This window comes from Myotis daubentonii, chromosome 3 (genome assembly GCF_963259705.1).
Source record: "Myotis daubentonii chromosome 3, mMyoDau2.1, whole genome shotgun sequence".
Lineage (NCBI taxonomy): Eukaryota > Metazoa > Chordata > Mammalia > Chiroptera > Vespertilionidae > Myotis > Myotis daubentonii.
In genome coordinates, this window is record NC_081842.1 from 193,114,929 (window position 1) to 193,141,172 (window position 26,244).

Genomic DNA, 26,244 nt, shown 5'->3' on the forward strand with positions numbered 1-26,244 from the left:
CACTCTCTCTAAAAATCAATGGAAAAATGTCCTCGGGTGAGGATTAAACAAAGTATTATGAAGTCAAGTTTAAACATTTTTTCATGGTTTTGTGTATTGCTCAGGAAAGTTTTCTTTACCACAAAATTATTTTTAAAAATTTTCTTTTAGCTCTGACCGGTTTGGCTCAGTGGATGGAGCGTCGGCCTGTGGACTCAAGGGTCCCAGGTTCGATTCTGGTCAAGGGCACGTGCCTTGGTTGCGGGCGCGTCCCCAGTGGGGGGTGTGCAGGAGGCAGCTGGTTGATGTTTCTAACTTTCTATCTCTTTCCCTTCCTCTCTGTAAAAAAATCAATAAAATATATTTTTTTAAAAATTTTCTTTTAGATTTTTGCAGTTTGTTATTTTTACCTTTGGGTCCACAATGCATTTGTCCAGAGACACATGTTTTGTACGCTGATGTAGAAATCTAACTTTAATTTTTCTGAATATATATACAGGTGCCTCAACATTCATTAACTGGTCTATCCCTTCCTCATTTACCTTAAATTTAACCTTTATCATAAATGAAATATATAGACTTTTATCATAGATTAAATATATCTGAAAAATGTGTGTGTTTCTTATCTGTCTCTCTTTTTTTAAAAAAAAATATATTTTATTGGTTTTTTACAGAGAGGAAGGGAGAGAGATAGAGAGTTAGAAGCATCAATAAGAGAGAAACATCAATCAGCTGCCTCCTGCACACTCCCCACTGGGGATGTGCCTGCAACCAAGGTACATGCCCTTGACCGGAATCGAACCGGGGACCCTTGAGTCCGCAGGCTGGCACTCTATCCACTGAGCCAAACCAGTTAGGGCTGTCTCTCTTTTTTAAAAATCTGATCCTGAGCTGGTAAAACACCTATTTGAATAATTCGTTTTGTACTATGTTGTTGTGTTTTTTGGGGGGTGGGGGGTTTGTACCATGTTTTGATCTCTCATAGGGAAAGACCTTCCTCTCTCTCTCTCTCTCTCTCTCTCTCTCTCTCTCTCTCTCTCTCTCTTTTTTGTTTGTTTGTTAATCCTCACCTGAGGATATTTTTCCATTTATTTTTAGAGAGAATGGAGGGGAGAGGGAGAGACAGAGGGAAACATTGATGTGAGAGAGACACATCGATTGGTCGCCTCCTGCACCAACCCCAACCAGGGTCAGGGAACTGAATTGAACCGGAGACCCTTCAGTCCACAGACGAATGCTCTATTCACTGAGCCAAACCGCTAGGGCTCTTTTTTTTTTTCTTCTCCAACATTTGTTTCTATTTTCATGCTGTTTTTCTCCTAGATCCCCTTTAGAATCAGCTCTTCAAGTTTCATGAAAACTGCATTGATTTTGATTGGGATTGCATGGAATTTATAGATTAATTTCACATTTTTGCAGCATTGAGTCTTCCTATCCCGGAATGTGGATAGATGACTATTTATTCAGGTCTCCCTGCTCCTTAAGAGCTGTATGCAATTGACTGGAACCTCTAGTCTACTTCTTGTGGTCCCAAAGCTTTCCCTAACATTTCTCTTAGTCAGCTCTGGCTTTGAGCTTCAACTTCCACTGAATCAATTCAGGTATAGGCCCAAGGGGGATAGGCTGTATTTTCCAAAGAGGGCTGCACCAGTATATGTCCCATCCTCCAAGCTCTTCTTGAAACGTCATATTGATGCTTGTCCATCAAGAGGTGAGCTCTCTGTTCCCTCCCTTTGAGCCTAGGCACACTTCTGTAATTGCCTGGACCAAAAGAAAGTGGTGACACTGATGCTGTGTGGCTTCTGAGACTAGGTCCTAAGAGGCGCTTCTGTCTGTCTGGTGTTCTCCCTGTCTCTGATCTGCTCTGTGAGAAGTTCGGCTACCATGCTGATGAGACTCCCTGGAAAGCCCACAAAGACGCAAAGGAGAGACAGGGAGCTGCCCAGGAAATTCCAGCTGTTCCAGCCCCACCTAGTGGAGGCTTCCCGTACAGGCACCAGGCATGTGGGTGAAGAAGTCTTCTAGGATGCCAAGCCCAGCCGCCTCTGCCTGCACCCTCCTAACAGATCCCTGAGTTAGAAAGAATCAGCAGAGCCATTCCTGAATTCCTGATCCAAGACATTGTCATTTTAAGCCACTACATTCTTAGGTGACTTGCTGTGCTGCAATAGAGAACTGATATACTAATGTGTGTTGTCCGGATGTGAAGCTCATCCCCGTTCCATAGTTCCCATGAAGCATCCATCTTATATATAAACTGCTGTTTGAAATTTTAACCCTGCTAGTTGGCTTCTGTAAATGCTTGCTGGCTTAAATAATAAGGAAAATAAGCCAAAGCCGGTTTGGCTCACTGGATAGAGCGTCGGCCTGCGGACTGAAGGGTCCCGGGTTCGATTCCGGTCAAGGGCATGTACCTGGGTTGCAGGCACATCCCCAGTGGGGGATGTGCAGGAGGCGGCTGATCGATGTTTCTCTCTCATCGATGTTTCTGACTCTCTGTCTCTCTCCCTTCCTCTCTGTAAAAAATCAATAAAATATATTTTAAAAAATAATAATAATAAGGAAAATAAGACTACTCCCATTTCAGAGAGGCCATTAAACCTTCCCCAGACAAAGTTATCAGTGTTGGTACCAGGCCAAGTCTTTGGTTGAGGTCTAAAAGACCCAGCACATAGAGGCTCTTTAAGAACTTGCAAAGGGGACCGGAAAAACCCATATTTGGGAGACAAAGAGGGTAAAATGGTATAAACACAGGAAATTTCCTGTGTGATTTGGCCCAGAATTTGAGAGACATTTTCCTCTGGGCCCACGCATAATAATAATAAATGTAACTCCATCTCTCTAAGCGTTGCTTGGTTCTTCTCCGGTTTTCAGTAACACCCACACACAAAAAGGAAACTTACTCACACAAGGCCTTTGTGCGTTTAGCCCACAAAGAGATGAAGAAATGAATAACACGAAACCAACAGCCCTAGCTGGTTTGGCTCACTGCATAGAGCGTCTGCCTGTGGACTGATGGGTCCCAGATTCAATTCCTGGTCAAGTTGTGGGTTCACCCCCACTAGGGGGCGTGCAGGAGACAGCCAAACAATGATTCCCTCTCATCATTGATGTTTCTCTCTCTCTCTCCCCCTCCCTTCCTCTCTGAAATCAATAAAAATAAAAATAAAAAAAAACCCAACAACTTTGGACATCCTAGTTCTTAGAAATCCTTTACACATACTACCCTACCCATCCCAGGCAATGCCCATCATCCCTCTCCTACCTCCTCCCATCATCTTACTTCCTACTAACTCAGATCAATGAAATTCTCTCCAGCCCATTTTCCTGAGCTCAGCTCCAGCAACACCCTCAAAACCCAGGGACCTTTGCCAACATGCCCCCGGCATTGGACTTTCCTAGGCTCTAGAGGATATTCTCCTGGATTGTTTTGGCCGATCTGCTTGTGGTCATCTTCCCCACACGGGATGCAAGCCTGGTAAACAGAGGGTCCTCAGCAAATCACAGTGACAGCTAAAATAGCAAGCACCTACTAGGTGCTGGTGCTAGGTTAAGCATTCCACATGCAGAATCTTTTTTTTTTTAAATATATATTTTATTGATTTTTTACAGAGAGGAATGGAGAGAGATAGAGAGTTAGAAACATCGACGAGAGAGAATCATCGATCAGCTGCCTCCTGCACATCTCCTACTGGGGATGTGCCCACAACCCAGGTACATGCCCTTGACGGGAATCGAACCTGGGACCTCTCAGTCCGCAGGCCGAGGCTCTATCCACTGAGCCAAACCGGTTTCAGCCACATGCAGAATCTTATCCAGTCTTTACCAAAGCTCTGTGAGGTAGGGACGCTCATTATTCCCTTTTACAGATGAGGAAACTGAGACTTCCAATAGTTTTAAGTGCTTGTGGTTATACTTACAGTTAGTAACAGAGTAGGATTCCCGAGCACTTCGCCAACATTGCGTAAGGGAAGGGAAGGGAAGGGAAGGGAAGGGAAGAAGGGAAGGGGAGGGGAGGGGAGGGGAGGGGAGGGGAGGGGAGGGAGGGGAGGGGAGGGGAGGGAAGGGAAGGGAAGGGAAGGGAAGGGAAGGGAAGGGAAGGGAAGGGAAGGGAAGGGAAGGGAAGGGAAGGGAAGGGAAGGGAAGGGAAGGGAAGGGAAGGGAAGGGAACGGACTCTGGAGAGAGGCCACGCTGGACAGGTAGGTTTTGGAAGCTGGCATAGGAGGTGGTGGCTGTTTCCGTGAACAGGAGGAGATCAGCTTAGTGAGGGAGAAGGCCCAATCCTAGAGACGCGGGTGCTGAAGGGAGCTGCAGGGAGAGAAGGCAATAGAAGAGGGGCCCGGTGTGGAAGCCTGGACCGGGAAGACTTCAGGACCGAATGGCCCAAGGCTGGACTCCCGGCGGAGCAGAAACAGGGAGGGGAGAGGGAGAGGGGGAAGTTGGGGGTGGGTGGCAGACAGCTCCAATAAAGAGTTAGCAGCGAGCAAGGGGGAGGAGGCAGATGGGGTGCTCACAGGCTGGCTGACCCAGGAAGGCTTCGCTTCGGGATATTTTCATGGGGAAGAGGCCTGCTTGTGTGTGTAAGGGCGCTGGGCAGACCGGCTAAGAGGCCTGAGGCCCCTCCGCCTGGAGAGGGACTGGCCCGGGCTCTCCGGCAGCAGCGGCTGAGGACGTGGGCCAGTGATGGGCGTGGGCGCGGCGGGTCAGCGGGAAGGTGCAGGGCCCTGGAGGTCAGGCTGGAGGGGCGCCTGGACCGCCCTCTGCCTCCTCGTCCAGAAAGAGGACCACGCACTGCGTCGCTCCTCGGATTACAGAGCCGGGCTGCGGGAGGGAAGGCCGGGCGGGACGGAGGGTGGGCGCTGGCGGCTGGACGGAGCGGGGCGGAGCGGGGCGGAGGGCCTGGGCGTCCCTCCCCCGGTCCTCTCAGGTGACAGACCACAGGCCCCCGCCCCGCCCCGCCGCATATTCAGGGGGCCGGGCCCGCTGTGTCCCAGAGCCGCCAGCGCCGCGCGGAGCCTCAGCCGTCGGTGCGGCGTGGACCCGGCCCTTTCCTCCTCCGCCCGCCGCCGCCATGGCCGCCGCGGCCGCCCCCCGCAGCCTCCTCGTCCTGCTCCAGGTGCTCGGGCTCGCCCTAGCGCAGATGGTAAGTCCCACGGCCACCCCGCGCCGGTCCGGGGTGCGGGGTCTGGGGTGCGACGTCCAGGGCCTCCCTCCCCCCTCTCCCGACACTCCCCAGCCCGTCCAGGCCGTCCCCAGACGCCAGTCCCCTCGGTAGGTGAGCGCACAGGGTGCATCCCGCGCGGTGAACGGGGGTGCATGAGCCGGGGAGCCGGAGGGACCCTGTCCCGAGATGCTCGGCCCTGCCGGGGACAGCAGCGTGCAGCAGGAGCTGGCGCTGGGTCCTGGCAGCCCGGCGAGCCCAGGTGGCGGGGAGACAATGGTGCCCATTCACGGGGCTCGGGAGCCGCAGCCCCTGCCGCCTCCCAGGGGGCGCCGGCTCCAGCCAGACGCTGCTCTCGCCCGCCCGGTGACTTCCGAGGGCATCTGGGGGCCCGGGGTCTAAAGGGACGCCCACTGGTGCCCGGTGTGGCTCGAAGCTCCCCTGCGGGGCTCCAGCGTCGGGGAGGCGCGGGCGGGCCCCTGGCAGCGCGGAGCCCGGCCTGGGTCGGGGCTGGCCCCACCAGACGGCCACCCCAGGAGGATGGAGGGGCGGTGTTGGTGGAGGGGAGCTAGAGTGGGAGGAGAGAACAGCTCCCCCCCCCCCCGCCCCGTCCCAGCCTCTCCTACTTTCCACTCGGGTTTTACCCTCGCCAGGGGAAGGGGAGAGGGCGCCTACTCAGCATCCATACCTGTTGGTCAAATAAAAATAATAAAAATAATAATAATACCACAACCCTTCATTGTACTGTCTGTGCCTTATCTGAGCCACCAGCATTGCCGTCTGTCCTCACCAGACCTCGCAAGGACGACGTGCCACAGCGGAATCCTGGCGCCACCTCTTACTCCCTGTGGTCCTTCTTAACCTCCGAGTCTGTTTGCACAACTGCACACTAGTATCCGCCCCACAGCCCGAGCATCCTCTAAGATACGCACGTAACGGGACACGGTGCCTGGCGCACCCCAGGCTCTCAACGCACGGGAGCTGGCTGCTCCCGCGGAATTCTTTCCTGGGGAGGTGCAGCCCTGGGATGCCCTGCTTCCTGCGCTGTCTGAGCTCGCACACCCTCTGTGTGTTTTCAGAGAGGTCCGCCAGGAGAGCGAGGCCCCCCGGGTCCCCCGGGGCCGCCGGGAATGCCAGGATCCGACGGCATCGATGTGAGTCTCTAAACCTGGGACCGAAGCGAGGGAGGGAGGCTGCGGAGGGAGGGAGGCTGCGGACAAAGGGAGACTTTGTGAGCGCGGGGAGCGGGGAGGGGGTGGAGGGGTTCCTGGAGATGCAGTGCCCTCCGTTTCCAGTAGGCGGCACCGCCCGCCCTACAAGGAACCTGTTTGTTCTGCAAAAACCTCAACCCAGCAGGGAGATGCAGAGCCCGTTATAGCTGCCCACAGACAAGGAGCTGCAGTGCTGTCCACCCACCACAGCTCACAGCGATTCCTTATCCCCTTCCCCGCCTTTCCCTCCTTTTGAAGGTGGGAGACGCCTTAACCCCTGGGCCCTGCCCACTGGCACGTCTGCGTGCTTCTTCGGGATAGTTTAGAAGCTATGGCCAGACCGCTGACCAGCTGGGGCCAGACTCCTGTCTCTTCCTTTTGCATTTCTTCCCCGATTTAGAACCAGCTGGGCTTGCTCCCTGATCTCCCCAGCATGGTGAGGGTTAAAGCCCTCATTCAGCAGGCTCCGGCAGGAGGTTAGCTCCATGTTTACCCATCTGGACAGACGTCTATTCAGCCTGGTGCCCCCACCCCCAAACACAGGGAGCTGGGTCCCTGCCAGTTCTCTGGCTGCTGCCGGCTGAGATGCCTGGAGGCCGCTCTGGGGCTGAGTCTGACTCCAGGCCCTGCCTGTCCTCCACCAAGGGTCCTTTGTCACCACGGAAAGGAGTTCCTTCCTGCCTTGGGAAGTTGGAATCTGCCCCTTCAGAGGCCCCCGTACCCCACCCCAGTCTCTTTACTTCACTCACCTCCCCTTCGCGTTTTTCTGAAAGTTTCTTCCCACACTTGCCCAAATCCAAGAGGCACCAACCAGCTCTCCAAGGTAATTTGGAGCCCACGACTCCATTTGCAAGTCTCATAACCAGCACCTCGCCAGCATTGGCGTGTCTACAGCCATGTCGATATCACCTTCTCCTGCCTGTCTGGGGATGGTCTCAATCAACCTATGATTTTTTATTTATTTATTTTTTGAGAGAGAGAGAGAGAGAGAGAGAGAGAGAGAGAGAGAGAAATGGAGCTATTTTTCTAAAAAGTGCAAGGCTGAGGGGATCCAGGACAGGAGAAGAGGGTGGGGAGGAAGGCATGGGGTCTGTGTGTGCCCACTGGGCAGCATGAGCCAGAGCCTGCTGTCTCACCAACTTGTCTCTTGCAGGGTGACAAGGGGCCCCCTGGGAAAGCTGGCCCTCCGGTGAGTGCCTTTTCTCCTTTGATCTCTGACTCTTGTGGTTCTTGCCCTCCTCTTGCTAGTATTTGCTTCACCTCTGTTTTCAAGGGACCTAAGGGAGAGCCTGGCAAAGCGGGGCCCGACGGGCCGGATGGGAAGCCGGGGATTGACGTGAGTAGCCTGGTTCTGGCGTCTTCCCTGACGTTGTGTTCAGAGTGGAGCAGCAGGATGAGACTCTACAGCTATGAGCCCGTCCCCTCCATGTGACGTGTGACCTCACTGGAACCGCACCCCCAGCCCAGGAGCACTGACTCATGGGCAGATGGAGAGGGGCTCAGTTGTCTGCAGCAGCCAGGATTTAGTGTCCTATTTCTGGCTTCCACATGTCAGGCTGGATACTCTGTGCAGAGCTGTCCTGCACACCCGTCCGTTCCTCCTCTCTTCCCTTCCCCACCCGACCCCCTCGAAGCCCCAGTGCAGCTCAGGAGAGGAGCATTATGTGGCTGATCCCACAGAGTTCCCAGGGGCCTCAAGGTCCCTGGCTCCAGGACACAGCCAGGGCCACTGGGATAGTCACCTGGTTGGGGAATACACTTGGGTCAGTCGCTAAAAGACGGGAGGGGGAAGAGGCCCCCCGTGAGTTGGTTGGCCTTGCTGGCTCAGGAGGCCCCATCAGAGCTGTGCCCAGCCACCGGGGCTCCTCCAGCTCACCAACACCTTGCAAAGGTTACAAAGCACGTGGCCTTCCACATCAATTCTCACACACCCACCTACAGAGGTAAGCAGGATTATTAATCCATTTTGCAGATGAAAATTAAGGCTCAGGAAAAATTGCCAAGGGCAGACATCAAGAACATGACCATTCCAGCCCGGCCAGCATGGCTCAGTGGTTGAGTGTCAACCTATGAACCAGGAGATCATGGTTCGATTCCCAGTCAGGGCGCATGCCTGGGTTGCAGACTCGATCCCCAGTGTGAGGCGTGCAGGAAGCAGCTGATCAATAATTCTCTCTCATCTCTCCCTTCCTTTCATCTCTGAAATCAATAAAAATATATTTTTTAAAAAAAGACAATGACCATTCCAGATCTTCATCTAAGTCTTCTAGATCCTAAATTGGGAGGCAGGAGGCCCAGGCTAACGGATCTTTGAGATTTGGTTTCTCATCTTTCAAAAGAAAGATAACCCTTCTGCCTGCCCACCTCCTAGGGTTACTGTGGGAACCAAGGAAAGAAAAGTGAGGTGTTGAGGCTCCTAGGCCTTTAAGGAGTTGGGTGAAATGCAGTCTGGGCCCACCCAAGAGAGACCTCTGTACCCGCCCTGCCCCTCACTGATCTACCTTCTTTCTTCCCCAGGGTCTCACTGGAGCCAAGGGGGAACCTGGCCCTGTTGGCATCCCTGGAGTCAAGGTAAGGGCCTGCTGGGGACTCAGCATGGGCAATGGAGAGCCAGAGTTTGGGAAGGGCTGCAGTAGAGAGGGGCAGGGACCCAGGAGACCCCAGCCTCTGAGCCTCTCCCATTGCTCTTGCAGGGCCAGCCCGGGCTCCCAGGTCCGCCTGGCCTGCCGGTGAGTATAACCTGCAGAGGCTTTGATGACCCTGTGCGGATTGGGGGCGGGGGAGAGATTTGAAGAAGGGCCATCAACCCAATCTCCTTTCCTTCTGTTCTAGGGCCCTGGCTTCGCTGGACCTCCTGTAAGTCCTCAGGGGTGGGGCAGGGTCCCTGAGACTCCGAGGGAATGAGGATACAGGAGGGCCTCTAGGGGACTGGCCATCATGGGCAGGGGCCAGCAGGCTCTCATGTCAGGAATGGGCAGACTTGCCAGAGAACTCTGAGCCAGCCCACTCCCGGCCTATCCACTGGCTGTGGGATTCTCTGGTCCTTAAAGCCCTCCCTTGTCAGTCTCTGGCACCTGTCCTTACCTTTGCCCCTGGGATGGGCTAACCCTCTGAGGCATCCTGGCCAGTGATGTCTCTGTCCCTAGGGGCCACCTGGACCTGTCGGCCTCCCTGGTGAGATTGGAATCACCGGCCCCAAGGTGAGCCCCAGCCACCCCTCTACTGACTCTGCCCGCTGCGCTCTGCCTCCAAGCCTGCAAGCTAGGTGTTTCTCCAGAAGTTCCCGGGCCTGCTTCTGGCCACCAGGGAGCTCCTCCAGGTCTGGGGCAGAAACCCCTCCTGCTGAGCCCACCCTGTGGTAGGTCTTTCAGGGAGGCCAAGGGCTGGGGCCATCCCTTACCAGTCAGGCCTTGATCTCCCCAAGAGCCCAGATGGCAGGAGGTGACGGGAGGGGAGGCTGCACAGGGGTATGATTTGGGCCTCTCTTGCTTCCAGGGGGATTCTGGACCAGAGGGACCATCAGGGCCCCCGGGACCCCCTGGGAAACCGGTAAGTGTCCTCAGACCTCCCGCATGGCAGTGTGTAGCCGAGGAAGGAGAAGGGTACTTGAAGCATGCCTGGGATGGGGTAGGTTCGGGGTCAGATTTCATGGTCACACATCTCCTCTCAGGGCCGCCCCGGAACCATCCAGGGCCTGGAGGGCAGCGCGGATTTCCTGGTGAGAGGTGGTTGTGGGGCAAGGCTAATGCGTTTTGGGGCTGGTCACCTGGAGATGGGCAGTGGTGGAGATAGGGTGGGTCTGGAGACAGGACAGTGGGATTTGGGGAGGGGCTTCACAGAGTGGCTCAGCCAGACGGGGTGGGAGGAGGGTTTGGGAGTTGGCAAGATGGGGAAGCACTGCCCAGCTGGCCTGAGGCAGGCCTGTGACCACAGAGCCCTGCGGGATTTTCTTTCCAGTGTCCAACCAACTGTCCAGCGGGTGTGAAAGGCCCCCAGGGGCTGCAGGGAGTGAAGGTGAGCTCCTGGCCCTGGTCTGGGGAGGGCAGAGCCGGGGGTCAGGCAAGGACCTCACACTGAGCTGCCTCTTTTCCTTTAGGGGCATCCTGGGAAACGCGGGGTTCTGGGAGATCCCGGCCGCCTTGGGAAGCCGGTAAGTGGGGGCAGAGGGCCATGGGAGAGACTTGTGGAGAGGACCCCACTTCTTCCTCCTCCCGCCCCTTTTCCTTCCTCTGTGGTCTCTGGGGACAGAGTCTTGAGCTGGGAAGCAGGGGGCCCATGTTCTAGGTCAGTGTGTCCCTGGACAAGTCCCTTCCTGCCGGGCCTCCATTTCCCCACCTGTCGTGTGGGACTGGGAAGGGTGCTCTCTTCGGTTGCCTGAATACGTGTCTCTCCACCTGCCCACCTGTCTGATCACTCGGTCCTGCCCTTAGGGCCCCAAAGGAGATGTAGGTGCTTCCGGAGAGCAAGGCATCCCTGGACCACCGGTAAGGACACGTCCCCTGGGCCTCCTCCCCTCGCCCAGGAGACCTTAGTGGGGTCATGCCCCTGCTCCAGCCTCTAACCTGTAGAAGAGACGCCTGTGCCCATGGGAGAGGGAGGCTGAAGCTGACTGTCGGAAATTGGGGGACAGAACCAAGGCGGTCAGCGGGCTGGGCTGAGGCCCAGGTTGTGCCACTGTCCCTTTGAGTGATTCTGGTGCCTGTGTCCCTGGCTCTGAGCCTCAGTCCCTCCTATGAGACAGGGACACAGAGGAGCATTGTGAAGCCTGGGCTGGGGGTCAGAGAAGGAATCACGAAGCGGGCCTTGCCACTGCCATCGCTGTCATTCTTCTCTCCTGACAGGGTCCCCAGGGTGCCAGGGGCTACCCAGGCATGGCGGGGCCCAAAGGAGAGACGGTGAGTGAGTCTGCGGGCGTCCTGCAAGAGCTGCCCCGACAGCCCTCTGGCCTCTGGGGTCTAGGACTGACCCGCACCTCCTTCCTCTGCGCAGGGTCCTCGTGGGTACAAAGGCATGGTGGGCTCTGTTGGCACCGCTGGGTCTCCGGTAAGTCTGCTCCTGCTCACCTCCCCCCACATCTCCAGGCTGGAGTTCCTGGGGACGCAGGGGGTGCTGCTCCAGCTGAGCCCGTTAACTCGGATTCCCGTTTGTCCTTCTTGCCAGGGTGAGGAAGGTCCTCGAGGGCCACCAGGCCGAGCTGGCGAGAAAGGCGACGTGGTGAGCCCTCCACTCCTCTGGTCCAGCTAGGGCTCCTGGGAGCCCTGGGCAGGGCTCAGCTCCGCCTTAGCCTGGGATGTGTGTGTGTGTGTGTGTGTGTGTGTGTGTGTGTGTGTGTGTGTCTTGGTGTCTGCATGGGAGTGTCTGGTATGGGAAGGAGCGTTTGTGCCCAGAGCCCAGTCAGCTCTGCCAGCCCCCACTCCCTGAAGCCAGCCCATTGCTGATCAAATTCAGATTTTGGGAGAAGCCAGGAGAGTCAGTCCTATGGTCACAGGGGCCAGACAATTAAATTCCAGCAAATCAGCCATGGGGCTAATGGGATTTGGTCCAGATGCCAGTTCACTTAACTCTTTATTTATTTTTAATTAATAGACTTTATTTCTTTTAGCAGTTTTGAGTTTACAGAAAAATTGAAGAGAGTAAAACTAACTGTTCTTTTTTAGTTTTTATTATGCAAGTTTTGCAAGATACACAAAAGTAGAGCGTGATATAGTGAACCCCCATATAACCTATCTCCCCAAATTAACATTTTGCCAAATTCGCGTCATCCTTCCTTCCTTCACTTTGTTATTGCTTCACTCTGATATTTTCAAGCAAGTCCTTAACATCATGTCATTTCACCCCTAAATACTAGTACTTCTGTGTACATCTCTTAAAAATAAGCACTTTTTCTCACATAATCACGGTATCATTACCATGCCAAAAAAATATCAAGTATTCCTAAACATCATCAAATAACCAGCCTGTGTTCGATTTTTCCCAATTACGTCAAAAATGTCTCTTCAGGATTCTTGTTCAAATTAAGATCCAAACAAAGCCCACACGTCGCATTTGGTTGCCGTGTTGCATAGTGGAGCCCAGAGTCCCGCTGGGCCTCAGCGAGTGCTGGCTCCTTCCCAACCCCAGCCCAGCCCCTTCTGCTTGGATTGCCCTCCACTCCCTCCTGCTGGGTCCAGAGCCGAAAGGGCACTCCCAGGCCCTTCTCCTCCAGGCCCTGCCCAGCGTGGCCTGTGCCTCAGGGACCCTGGGATGCAGAGGCCACTGTTCTCAGCTGTTCCCCTCTGGGAACCACCAGGTAGGACTTCAGCATCTTAAAGGTGACCTCATCTCTGTCTACTTTGCAGGGAAGCCAAGGTGTTCGAGGACCCCAGGGAATAACAGGCCCAAAGGGAGCAGCTGTAAGTGGTCACCCAGACAGAGGGCAGGTTCCAGTCAGCTCTGCCCAAGCCCCCAGGGACTCTAGACTGAACTCTGTTGCTGGCCCACTGGCTCTGCCACCTCGGGAAACGCCCCTTTTCTGTGCCTTAGTGTTTTCAGCTGTAAATGCTGTAGGAGAGATCATGGGAAGCTTGCAGCAATCTAGGACACTTGTCACCCATACAGGGAGGGAGTGTGGTCCATCCCCGAAGTCCCATTCCCACGTCCATTCCCTTCCCCCAGTTGACTGATGGGGCTTCAAGCGATGACCAGACCACTTCCTCCCTGCACACTGCAGCTGTCACAGAGCGACATGGGTGGGAGGCCTGACCCCAGGCATCTCCCCATTGTGAGTCTACCTTCAACTCTCCCCTGAGCAGGGTCCCCCAGGCATCGACGGCAAGGACGGGACCCCAGGCACACCTGGCATGAAGGTAGGAGTGGGGACTGCTGGTGGGATTGGGGCAAGAGTCAGGGCCCCTCCCAGCTCAGGCCTGAGTCCCATCACTGGGATCTTGGAGGCCTATGAGCCTGGGACTCTCAGGTGTGTCATCGACACATCCCTTGTTGCCCCGGGGCCTCAGTTTCCCTATCTGCATTCTGGTGGAAGCATGGGCCCTCTGGGGGTAGCTCTCATTTGTGCCTCTGGCCGTCTCTCTCCCAGGGCAGTGCAGGACTGGCGGGGCGGCCAGGAAACCCAGGCCACCAGGGCCCAGCGGTGAGTATGATGGAGCCATGGCGGCCGCCCACTGCAAGCTGTTTCTCCTCCTCAGAAAGACCAAGCACTCTGTTGCCCACCTCCCATGGTGGCAAATCTACACGCCCGGGCTCTTGCTCTAGTCCTTGTCCACACCCAGCCTGGACCTCATCACCACCCTGTGACCTCTGGCCTGGCTTAGGCCTCATCATTTGGGCGATGGCTCCAGCCTTCTCTGTGGCTATTCCAATCCTCCATCATGGCTAAGTGGAATCTGACCCTTCCCTGATGCAGCACCTTCCATGGCCCTCAGTGCCTCCGGAAGGTCATTCCATGCTCAGTCAAGAAGTACTTGTTGAGTACCAAGGTACACTAAGTGGTAGGGAAACAGGAACAGAGAGCTACCATCCTTGTCCTCCCAGCTCATCTCAGCCTTCAAAGACCACATAATCGGACCACTTCCTGCCTCTTCAACCACTTCTCAACACTGCCTTGGCTTTTCTTAAAATATATGTGTGTGTGTGTGTGTGTGTGTGTGTGTGTATAAATTTCAGAAAGAGGAAGGGAGAGGGAGAGATAGAAACATCAATGATGAAAGAGAATCATTGATTGGCTGCCTCCTGCACGCCCCACACTGGGGATTGAGCCTGAAACTCGGGCATGTGCCCAAATCCAACTGGCAACTTCTTGGTTCCTGGGTCGATGCTCAACCACTAAGCCACACCAGCTGGGCTCTGATGTCACTTTTTTCTACAGGGTGTGCCAGGCCAGCCCGGGACCAAAGGAGGCCCAGGAGACAAGGTGAAGTGCCCCAAGCTGGCAGCAGAATGGCTTCATCTGAGGGAGGGAGCCTAGGGGCAAGGGACCAGGGCATGTCCTAAAGACTGCAAGGCTCAGGCCTCACCCCAGGCTCAGCGACTCAGCCTGTGCACAAATCCCTTGGGCCTAAGCACTTCCCTCCTGGCACCTCCCGCCACTCCCCACGCCTCAGCTCAGCTCAGCGGAGACAGATGGCATGGCTCTGAATCCAAAGGAGAGACAAACAGGGAAATCAGTGGAGTCCAGAGGATCTGACCAAGAACACCCTCTCCCTTCCACAACTTATTGGGTTCCAGAGTCTGTTTAGGGTTCATTGGGCTTCTCCCAGACCGACCTTAAACTGGGTTTTCCTGCAGGGTGAGCCAGGCCAGCAGGGCCTCCCTGGAGTCTCTGGTCCCCCTGGGAAGGAGGTAAGTGTCCTCTCCTTTGACACAAGGGCTCTTGCTTTGTCCCCCGTCCCCAGGCCTGAGGACCCTGCACTCAGCTTATGGGGTCTGGGTGAGACTATGGAGTGAACCCTTGACATGGAGGTGCCCTGGGTGCCAGCCAGGGCCCTGCCACTGCCCCACTATCCTAGGGAAGCTCCCTCTCCTCTCTGTACCAGGCAGTAGGGATAAAGGGCTCAGAATCATTCATTCATTTATTCATTCATTCACTCACTCATTCCATAAGCATTCACCAAATACCTGCAACTGTGCTAAATGCTGAGCTACACAGTCTCCTATTCACACGGAGCTTACGGTTTGTTATCAGAAGAGACGGACATTAAATAAATGAACACATGATAACTAACTACAATTGTGTTGAGTCCTATGAAGGAAAAGTACAGAGACCGGAAGAGAAGAACAGGGCGTAGGAAAAGCTGTGACTCAGGAATGGGCTTTAGCCAGGTGTGAAGGGGAGGGACCACCAGGCCTGCTTAACTCCAATTTCTCTGTCCCCCAGGGAGAGCCCGGGCCTCGAGGAGAAATCGGTCCCCAGGGCATCATGGGGCAGAAGGTAAGTGCCTGGCACAGTGTCCTCCCCGAGGGCCTTTGCAGCTGCTGGCTCTGCTGGATGCAGGATCTGGGGCCTCGCAATGGCCCGGCACATGCGCAGTCCTGTCCACCCTGAGTGAGGCTTCCCGGCTGGGCCTCATTGTGTTGGTCGGTGAAGTGGGGCCAAGGACGTGTCATGCTGGTGACAGTAGAAATGGAGGGCACCCTGGCCAGGCAGGGTCTGGCCTGGGGTCCGCAGGGCGAGGCTGCCAGTGCGGATAGCCTGGGTGTGACCCTTTGTTTCTCTTCCAGGGTGACCAGGGTGAGAGGGGGCCCGTGGGGCAGCCAGGCCCTCAAGGACGGCCGGTAAGCGAGAGGCGGCTTGGATGGGCAGTGGGGAGCATGCCTGGGCACCTCATTTGCTTGACCTTCTGGTTTCTTCTCGTCTCAGGGCCCCAAGGGGGAGCAGGGGCCTCCGGGAATTCCAGGACCACAAGGCCTGCCCGGCATCAAGGGAGACAAGGTACCAAATGGCGCTGGAAAAACCCTGGGAAAGAGGCCCGGAGACACGGGGTGGAGGACGAGAGCTCACATTCCTCCCGAGCTTCCCAACCTTCGGGGGGGAAAGGACTCCCCGTGGGCCCCAGGGGGTCCTGGGGGGCGAGGGGGCGGCAGAGGCAGGGAGTGGCCGGGAGCCAGGGAGAAGGGACCCGCCCTCCCTGGAGAGGAGAGCTCACCGAGCCCCCGACGCCCCGCTTTCTCCAGGGCTCCCCAGGGAAGACCGGGCCCCGCGGCGGAGTGGTGAGTACCAGCGCCCCCTCTTCTGGGGCTTGGGGGGCGCCCCCGCGTCCGGGGGTTGGGGCGGGGTGGTGGCGTCACAGCCGCAGCTCAGACTCCTGCTTCTCCGTCTGCAGGGCGACCCGGGAGTGGCCGGCCTCCCGGGCGAGAAAGGCGAGAAGGTGAGCGGGCTGCGCGGGGGCGGCCGGGCGAGCGGCGGGTGCCCCGGGCCCCCGACCTGGTGACAGGGCTCCCTTGTGCCTGCAGGGCGAGTCTGGCGAGCCGGGGCCCAAGGGACAGGTGAGTCCTCCTCTCCCTCCTCCGCCCTCCGCACCCCGCGGCGCTGCCCGGACCTCCGCGCCCAGGCCCGCCCCTCCCTCTCCGCGTGCGCCCTCTCACCCGCCTCTGCACCCACCCTGCCCCGCAGCAAGGCGTCCGCGGAGAACCCGGCTACCGCGGCCCCAGCGGGGATGCGGGCGCCCCCGGGGTGCAAGGCTACCCCGGCCTCCCCGGCCCCCGAGGACTGGCTGGAAACCGCGGCGTGCCCGGGCTGCCCGGGAGGCAGGGCGTGGCGGTGAGTGGCCCCGGGTAGCGAGGAGTCTTCCCGGAGGGAAATCTCTCGGGAGTGCCGCGTAGTCCCAAGGGCTGGGGCTGCTCAAGGAAGCTGAGGTCCCTGAGGCTGGTTCCAGGCCCCCAGTCAGAGGATGGCGGGGGTGGAGCAGGAGGGGTTCAATCAGATGCTGAAAATGCTGCTGGTGGGAAACCGGGAGCAGGGAGCAGCCGGGGCTTCTTCCTGAAAGGCCTTCTCTGTGCAGGGCCGAGATGCCAGCGACCAGCACATCGTGGACGTGGTGCTGAAGATGCTGCAAGGTGATGGGAGGAGCCGGCAACCCCTCCGCACAGGCCCTGTCAGGGCATCACCCCTCCAGGTGGCCTGGCCTCAGCGTTGAAGTCCTGGGCGCTCTTAACAGCTCCGCTCCAAGGACTGGGAGCTTGAGACCTTCCTGCCCTGGCTGGACCTCAGCAGAATGGCCGGGGGAGGGGGAAGTTAACCGCCGCCTTTCCTGTCTGCACACCCAGCGGCCAGGGGCTGTCGGGATGCTCTGCCTTCCTGTTTTTCGGAGCAGCATCCCTGTCAGACCTCTCATCTCCCTCCCTCCCTCCAGAGCAACTGGCAGAGGTGGCTGTGAGTGCCAAGAGGGAAGCCCTGGGTGCAACCGGCATGATGGGTCTCCCAGGACCCCCTGGGCCTCCTGGTTACCCAGGCAAACAGGGACCTCATGGGCATCCTGGCCCTCGGGGCGTTCCTGGCATCGTGGGAGCCGTGGGTCAGATTGGCAACACAGGGCCCAAGGGTGAGTGCTGCTCTGTGGTGAGGGGGGGCCTGGGGATGGGATTTGGCCAAGGTGGGCCCAGTTTGGCAGGCTCATTGCTCAGCCGCCTTTTCTTTTTTCTTTCTCAGTAGCAAATTGATAGAAACAAATGTAAGACTTTATAATTTGGGTTTTTTGGGGGATTGTTTTCTGTTTTAAATTTACTTAGTGGTACCCGATAAACATCTTTCCATGTATCTAAAAGTAGGGAGGCAGATTAACAAATAGTGAAGCAGGCAAGCTCAAGAATCCCAAGGTGGGTGTGTGTCCAGACTCTGCCACTTGCTCGCTGTGGCTCTTGGACAAGTTACCTGTTAATCTTGCCATTTTACAGATTCCTTAGAGTTAGCATCTGTAAAACGGCAAGAACCTCCTAGTGTTGCTCTGAGGATTGCATTCAGAGTTGGTATACACAGAACTCTTAGTTCAGTGCTTGGCACACAGTAAATGTCATCTGTCCTCTAATGAATTTTACCAGCTGTATATAGGGTGGGGCAAAAGTAGGTTTACAGTTGTGAGTACATGAAACAAGAGTTTATTCTTGTATTATTATTTATTGTATTATTTTTTCCCCCATCTGCTGGGTTTCCATTTGAACTCTTTTATTTCTTCTTATTATTTTTTAAAATATATTTTATTGATTTTTTACAGAGAGGAAGGGAGAGGGATAGAGAGTTAGAAACATCGATGCGAGAGAAACATCAATCAATCAGCTGCCTCCTGCACACCCCCTACTGGGGATATGCCCGCAACCAGGGTACATGCCCTTGACCGGAATCGAACCTGGGACCCTTCAGTCCGCAGGCTGACGCTCTATCCACTGAGCCAAACCGGTTAGGGCTATTGTATTATTTTCCATATGAATAACTGTAGACCCACTTTTGCCCTGCCCTGTAGTCTTCCATCCTTCGGACTTCCTCTATTTAACCAGCTCTGCAGTCATTTCCGGCTATCCTCTATTGTAAACTAGGACAAAACAGGAATGATTGCTGTGTGCGACATATAAGTTAAATTGCAACCAAAGTGGAAAAAACATTTTCCAATTCTGAACTCAGGCCCCATCTTTCTCTGCAGGAAAACGAGGAGAGAAGGGTGACCGGGGGGACATGGGACGTGGGCACCCCGGGATGCCTGGGCCCCCAGGGATCCCAGGTAAGACCTTGGCCCTGCCCAGCAGCAGTTCTATCCCTCAGCTCTGGGATTAGTGACCCACAGACAACTGGTCTCTTCCGGGGAGGACTCATGCTCAGCCAACTCAGTGCCAAACCCCAGCTCTTGCATCCCATTGGCGCACCCAGGAGCCTCCAGCTGGGGTCTGGCTGGGAACTGGACAGCTGAGGACTTCCTGGGTTGTACCAAAATCTGCTTCATGGAGGGAAAGGAAGGGCATGTGCTCCTGAGAGTCACTGTTTGGGGGCTGGGATTAATGGGCAGGCACATGTGACTCTCTCAACCTATGTGTCTGGGGCAGAGCCCCTTCTTCGTGTGGTGTCCTTGGCTTCATTCCCATCTGAAAAATGACCAGTTCTAGAGCCAAGACAGGAGCAAGCCCTGATGTCTTGACCTTCTCCCATTCACAGGACTCCCTGGCCGGCCTGGCCAGGCAATCAATGGCAAAGATGGAGACCGAGGGTCCCCAGGAGCCCCGGGAGAGGCAGGCCGGCCTGGCCTGCCAGGCCCTGTGGGGCTGCCAGGTTTCTGTGAGCCTGCAGCCTGCCTTGGAGCCTCAGCCTACGCCTCTGCACGCCTCACAGAGCCTGGATCCATCAAGGGCCCGTGAGCAGCAGGCCAGGACAGAGCCCAGCAGGCATCCCGGGGACAAGGAATAGGTCCCCTCTGGATAGACATGCAACCCATCCCTCAGCCCCGGAAACGAGCCTTCCTAGGACCTCTCTCTGGGACCAGGAAGGAGTCTTGAGGAAAAGAAAATTCTAAAACATGAGGGAAGGGGAGGGCATTGGAGTGAAAAGGTGAGGCCAAAGGACAGGGCAAGTGTCCCTGGAGAGTCCAAGCTCCACAGAGGATGGGGTGGCTTCCCTTCCTGGAGCATAATTCAGATGTTACCAAAACAAGCATCTCCTTAATTTGCCAGCTCTGCAGTCATTTCCGGCTATCCTCTATTGTAAACTAGGACAAAACAGGAATGATTGCTGTGTGCGACATATAAGTTAAATTGCAACCAAAGTAGAAAAAACATTTTCCAATTCTGAACTCAGTGGCCATCCTCCACTGACCATCTTGTCCCTGGGGCAGGTGAACTGAGGTCTCCCCTGGTTCCTGACCCATTTTACCCCCTGGGCTTCCTGGGTGACTGCCGATAGGTGGCCATCCTTAAGCCATCCCTACTCATTCCTCCCTGCCTCCCTCCCGAGTATTTAAACACCCCCTCCCTTCTTTCTGGCATCACCGTCTCCCATCCTCCCTCCCCTAGGTCCGTACCGGCCTTTCTGTAAATAAAAGCCCACAACTTGGGTACAAACCAGGATGTGAGTTGTTGGGCTTAATTTCTCCTGGGTTGGGGCTGGGCCTCCACTGCCTGGGCAGGATGGGCAGGGGCTCCACTCCAGAAAGGGAGGGCGGAGGGTGGGGTTCCTTCACCTGGGCACATCCCGAATTGTGAGTGTGAGGATGGCACCCCATGCTTGAGGGACATCTGATGGAAGAACCTGGGGATGGTCAGGACGGTGACCTGCTGTGTAATTTTGAGCAAACCCCTTCCCAGACTTTGTACAGCTGGGACAAGGACTCGGCCAGGTGTTATTGGTCCCAGTAGAGCAGCGATTTTCAACTGGTGTGCTGTAAGAATTTTTAAAACATGCAATACCTGGCTACTTAGTTCAGGGGCACTACCTCTTTTCCTTTAGATTGTCAAATTAAAAAATGACAACAGCCAACACAACAGCTGCCTGGTGTGACCCTGTCTTACACCATAAATATACGTCATATAATAGAGTTGCATCTTATTGGTCATGTCGCATAATAAGGTTGTATGTGATTGGTTAATTCTTGGTACCAGAAATCCTCATATACAAGTAAGTCCCTTGATTTTTTAAAAAGTCACTTTGGAGCAAAAAGAGTAGGTAATTACTATTATTATTTTGTAAATCAATCAAAATTATACCATTTTTGGTCAGATCGGCAAAAATACATTTTTGATGTGTCACAGAATTTTATTAATTAGTTTGTGTGTGCCATGGGGTGAAAAAGGCTGAAAATCGTTGCAGCAGAGCGTACGTGGTGTCTTGCCAGGGCCTGGCACACAGGAGGTCCTGTGTGTCCACACCTGCTGTGTGCTGGCCCTGGGACAGGATCTGGCAGCAAAATATTAGACGACTTGGTTCTGACTTCCCAGGGGCTCCCAGGCCCCTGAGAAAAGACCTGGACCTGGATGATGAGAGCAGAAGTGACAGTCCCACCATTTCCACTAAGGAGATGACGAGGGGAGATCTGACCTGTGCCCCTGGGGGTTCCCAGCCTCAGCTTTGTAAGCCAGCAAGGCTGCGCCAAGTAGCAGGAGCAGGGATGGGGGTGGCAGGTGTCTCTGACCCATGCAAAGATGGAAGGTTTTGAAATTCAGGGAATAACCAATCCCTTTGCTCCATTATTGATTTGGGCTTTTTGTTGCCCCAAATAAAACTTCTGCAGCCCCAGACCCTTCTGGAGACACAGGACTCCAGACTGAGGTCTGCGCATTTTCTGAAGTCTGGGCCCTCCTCTATGTCACCTTAAACTTGGCTGGAAGTCCTCACCTATGCTGGAGCATTCTTTTCCTCCTCTGGCCAACAGAGGCAGAGAACTCCGTTTACTAGCCCACCCTCTCCTCTCTCCCCCCGAGTTCCTACAATGGCCTGTAAGTTCCTGTAAAATCTGCTTCATCTCTACTCAGCACACTCCGTCCCAGCCACACTGGTCGTCTGGTATTTCTCAAACACATCAGGCTCGCGCACACATCAAGGCCTTTACACTTGTTCCCTTCTTGGGACGCTCTTCCCTAAACATCTGCTTAGGTCGCCCACTCACTTCTCAGTTCTTTGTTCATTACCTTTGGCGATGTCTTTTTATGACCACCCTATTTAAAACTGCAATCCCACCACCACCATCACACACAAACACCTCAGGCCCTCGTTTCTCTCCAAGACATGTATCACCGTTTAATATCTATTTTATATATTTTGATTGTCCCCACTAGAATGTTAACTCCATGAGGTGGGATTTTTCTATTGTTCATTAATGTATTCCCCAGCACCTAGAGCAGAGCTTGGTACAGAGTGGGGGCTCGGTATTTGTTCACTAATAACAGATGGAGAAATGAAGGCTCAGGGAAGTTTCTTGCCCAAAGTCTCACTAGTACATGGTATGTTGGATTCTAGAGCCCTGGATCTTACCCTTAAGTTATACACCCCCTGTTCATCAACCATCATCCAGAGAGCCACAGGGGAGCCCTGATCCAAAGGCGGAGGCTGTCATCTGAGATGCTGGCTTCATTCTGCTCACTGGTGCGGCGGGTGGGGGGGGAGGGGAGTCGTGGTTTCACAGGTTTTTAGAACACATGGGGGTAACCCTAGCTGGTTTGGCTCAGTGGAAAGAGCATCAGCCTGGGGACTGAAGGGTCCCGAGTTTGATTCTGGTCAAGAACATGTTACCTGGGTTGTAGGCAACCAATCAATGTGTCTCTCTCACATCAATGTTTCTGTCTCTCTCTCTCTCTCCCTTCCACTCTCTAAAAATCAATGGAAAAATATCCTCAGGTGAGATTAACAAAAGAAATACCTATATAGAACACATGGGGCTATCTTCCTATCTGACAAACTGTTTAGGAAATCCTCCTCCCTAGCAACCACCCTGGGGAGTATTGTCTGAACAGGGCTACACCGTGCCTCGATGGGTCATTTCTGCCTTCCCACCAAACTGTACTTAGCTTGACACACAAGGTTACTCATTCACACCATTGTGGTCTTGAATCAGAAGTTTTGGATATGAGTTCTCTGTAATTTTCTTTGCATAGCACCTAGAATAGAACTTAAGGCCCTCAAGTGGTACTGAGCTTTCTGCTAATGATGACAGAACACTCAGAACAGTCAAAGCTACATAAAGTGTACATGTACAAAAGAGTCCAAAGGACTGATGAAAAAGGCCAAAGAAAGAATGCTTCCTCAGGGAGAGAAATACTACATAAAGGATTGGGGCTGACAATGAGACTATAAAGGCAAAGGGCAAGGCGGGACCAACACTGGTACTAAAACCACTAAATCCCTGGGATTTTGCTCCTATTCTAATAGAGGCAGGATTTACTAGCAGCTCTCAGATGTCAGTAAGGGCCAAGACAAAGGCAGCATGCACACATAGCCGACTCTGCCTTAAATTCAGAGCTGAGCCCCGCTGAGGCCACGCTATTTTACCTGAGGCCTTGCTCTACTTCACTCTGCCCCCGGCATAGCCACCAGGGATGCAAAGTGCCACCTCTTTCCCTCTTTGGTTGGCCTCCCTACTCCTTCCCCTAATTGGGCAAAACTCAGGAAGCTACCAGGATGCTCTGGCCTCCCCTGTGCCTCTGCCATCCATACATGGTAGGTAACCAGATGAAAACCATTACATATTAATTATATACAATTAAGCTAATTACTGCTACATCTAAGGAAGACCAAAGAGGCAGCTGGAGCAGACCAACACAGGCCCAAGACAACTGGAAGTCATGAAAGCGGAGAAGGAATGGTTCCGAATGACGCTTGAGAAAACACCGGTAAAAACTTGTAACGCTCTGACACACAAGTGCAGCAGGAGGCAGACTCTGAAGAGGCCTGTGTGAGTGAGGAACGGTGATGGCGGCAACATCACTCAGCATCAGGGCTGTTTCTTCCCGTGTTCTTCGTGTCCTAGCAACTCAGTTCTCTAGGTAATAAACAAAGCTAGGTGACAAATGACGCGCAAATTTTGTCAAATCAAAGACAAAGGACATCAATCTGTAATTGGCAATTTTTAATGTTTCATTTGTGCGAACTAAAATTTGTGTTTAAAGGCACAGAAGGGAGGAAAGGCAGTTAACACAGCATGGATCCACGACAAAGCTGGATAAAACCACAGGACGGCTCCTCTTTAGCCTTAGGGAAATAAATAATGCTGTACTAAGCTAGACAGCACTCAATTCTGAGCTGAGCAAGACTTTCTGGCCACATACCAAGGGTGCACAGTAGATCCCGCTTTGGAATAAATGCCCAGAAGGTAAGCATTACCCGCGGGTGGCAGTACAGCCACAAAGTTCTCATACAGGAAGTGTACAGAGATTTGAAGCAAACATGCAGCTTTTTAAACTTAAAAGAGAATCTTTTGTGACATTTGTTTTAAAAAGGAAAAATTATCAGCATATCAAGAAGTGTAATTTTAAAAAATGCAACCAGGCTCGATTAAATAGTACTTACAACTTACTAATAAAAATTATAAAAATAAAAACCGAAACTCTTCTGTCCTTGAAAGAGATAGAAAACTATATATTTTCCTATAATATTATAAGAGAATCAGCATTTTCATCCTTACATCTCTTAAAATATTATTTCTCTTCTTTCCACATTCTATCATTTTAAAAATAGCAAAATCTGTTCAATATGGCAATTTCTGTCAAGTGAAAGGATATACCACCTATTGAATAAAAGAGTATGAATGAGGAAAAAGCTGAATGTTCTGAAAAATACTAGTTTACCGCTAATGGATCTGATCATACTAACCAGGTGGAAGGAAAGATAAATACTAAGATTTTCTTAAAAACAAAACTAAAACCCAATGATTCGAAACATTCTACACATAATTTCAAAGCACTATTGGAAATTCTTGATCAATGTGTAGCAAGAGAGGGAACAGAGAAATTTGGTAGAATAATAGGGCATATTTCTAACCACTTTCATTTAAACAACATCATCCTTACCAATTATCTTTCTTCTTCATTTAAAACACTGATTGGCCAGATTAAATCATAACAGCATGAAAGTAAGAATGAGTCTCAACTTGGGTATGAGCACAGTGCTTCAAAAGCAGTTTCTGTGTTACAGATAGGACTCAGAGCTGGTGTGTCCGCTTTTAAATATATGCCCCCAAACACCTTACATGGCTCAAAAGCTTACAAGTTGATGGCCCTGGCCGGGTAGCTCAGTTGGTTAGAGCATCCTCCCCACACACCAAGGTTGCAGGTTTGGTCCCCAGTCAGGGCACATACAAGAATCAACCAAGGAATGCGCAAATAACAACAAATCAGGGTTTCTTGCTCTCTCTCTAAAAATCCACTTAAGATTTTTTTTCTACAAGTTGATGGTAAATTCAATGTTAAAGTACAAGCCTTAAAACTTCATCCAGTGTTTTCATTGAGAAATGGATTATTAAAATAATTTTTGAAATGGGATTAAATATATTTAAATCTGGACTTTTCTGTACTTAATAGTTTTCTTTAAAAAGAAAAGTTTAAAAACATCAAGAGCCGGAACATGCTGTCAGGACAGAAATAATTAGAAATGCCGTCAGTTGCAGAAGCTGGGCAACTCAGTCTTGTTTAGAATTTTTCAAAGCTTGAAGTCTCTCTATTAGTGGAGGGTGGGAATAATGCCACATGGAAAATAGCCAGTCAGAAACAGGGAATCCCAAGTTATCTTTGTTTAGTTTGATTAAAGCAGAATATAAGTCTTTAGCCTTTCCAAGTTTCTTGGCAAATGCATCAGCTTGAAACTCAAATCTGCGGCTCAGCACTGTTAGGCAAAAAGAAAGAACCTGAAAAAATAAATACAAGGGTTTTAACCACTGCCCACTTCATTGTTGTCACTGAAGGTTTCCAGAGCTAAGACTGCAGAGGAAGTTCTGCTCAGGACAAGAGAAACAGCAGGCTCAAGAAAGATCACTAGTACTTAGGAAACCTAGGATGAGGGAATTATTATATATTGAGCTTTCCCCCCACCCCAAGCAAATATACCAGAAACAGATATAGATCCAAATGACCCTTACCAAAAAATACTAATTTTTAAGAATCTGCTATTTGCCAGACATTTTACATATTCCCCAATTGCTCCTGTTTTACAGGAAGGTGAAGCTCAGAGAGGTGATAACTTGCTTGAGGTCACACAGCTAGAAGGTGGTAGAGCTGAAATTCTCAGTGATTCCAAAGCCCATGCACACCACCTTCCTCAGAGACAGAGTGAAGGCATGATCACTTATATTCAGACTCTTTTTTTTTCTCTTTCTAAAAAAATACTCTTGATCATATATCTACTTTTAAAGGATAATGACAATCTTAACTGAGAATATTCTAAAAAACATGCTACAGCTTCTAATAACAATCTCAAAAAGGAATTTTCTAAAATGTTCTGAGCTATGGAAGTGTTGTTAGAATATCCACTCTCCATAGATGACAATTACGAAGGGGACAAATTTCATCTTAAAATATAAATTTCTGAGGGAAAAATAACTTCTTTGTATACTGAAATATTGCAGGTTGAATAACATGATATTTAAGATATTTTTTATCTTTAAATACTTCAGCATTAAAACAAACAGAAAGTCTAAAATGTCTCTCGTTTATCCTCTTATTTCTACTAGCAAATGTAAGTTTCAAAGTAAAGTCTGGGAGTTCCTAATACATTCTAACACATGTTCAAAACCTAAAAACTTAATTCTGCCTGAAAATTTTTTCCAAATCTTTAATATACTCTTCGGGATAGAGTGTGTGTTATTTGAATCTCACTGTAACACATAAATAAAGACATAAGCAGTTACTAATCTGCACCTATCTACTCTTAGATAGGTTTCCAAACTCTTCTTAATTGGGCAATTTTCCCCAGGAAAATCTCTTTCCTATCATGACCT

The 26,244-nt window shown here is 52.5% G+C and overlaps 2 protein-coding genes across 3 annotated transcripts in view; one reads left to right on the top strand and one right to left on the bottom strand.

Annotated features, from left to right (window-relative positions):
* Nucleotides 1–4,936: 4,936 nt before the first annotated feature.
* Nucleotides 4,937–19,489, top strand: COL9A2 (collagen type IX alpha 2 chain). Its single transcript, XM_059690035.1, has 32 exons — nt 4,937–5,123; nt 6,221–6,295; nt 7,506–7,541; nt 7,626–7,688; nt 8,870–8,923; nt 9,046–9,081; nt 9,185–9,208; nt 9,499–9,552; nt 9,848–9,901; nt 10,023–10,070; nt 10,310–10,366; nt 10,449–10,502; nt 10,783–10,836; nt 11,194–11,247; nt 11,342–11,395; nt 11,513–11,566; nt 12,691–12,744; nt 13,144–13,197; nt 13,428–13,481; nt 14,217–14,261; nt 14,636–14,689; nt 15,225–15,278; nt 15,569–15,622; nt 15,708–15,779; nt 16,022–16,057; nt 16,171–16,215; nt 16,301–16,333; nt 16,461–16,607; nt 16,849–16,903; nt 17,200–17,388; nt 18,481–18,558; nt 18,987–19,489. Exons 1-32 carry the CDS (start codon nt 5,052–5,054, stop codon nt 19,184–19,186), a joined length of 2,067 nt encoding a protein of 688 aa, XP_059546018.1. The 5' UTR covers nt 4,937–5,051; the 3' UTR covers nt 19,187–19,489.
* A 3,878-nt stretch (nt 19,490–23,367) lies between these two features.
* Nucleotides 23,368–26,244, bottom strand: part of ZMPSTE24 (zinc metallopeptidase STE24) — a 35,697-nt gene continuing 32,820 nt past the window's right edge. For both annotated transcript variants that reach the window (XM_059690053.1, XM_059690052.1), the window contains one exon: nt 23,368–25,155. In XM_059690053.1, the coding sequence (XP_059546036.1) occupies nt 24,931–25,155 (225 nt within the window). In that variant the 3' untranslated portion in view covers nt 23,368–24,930. The remainder of the gene's footprint in view (nt 25,156–26,244) is intronic.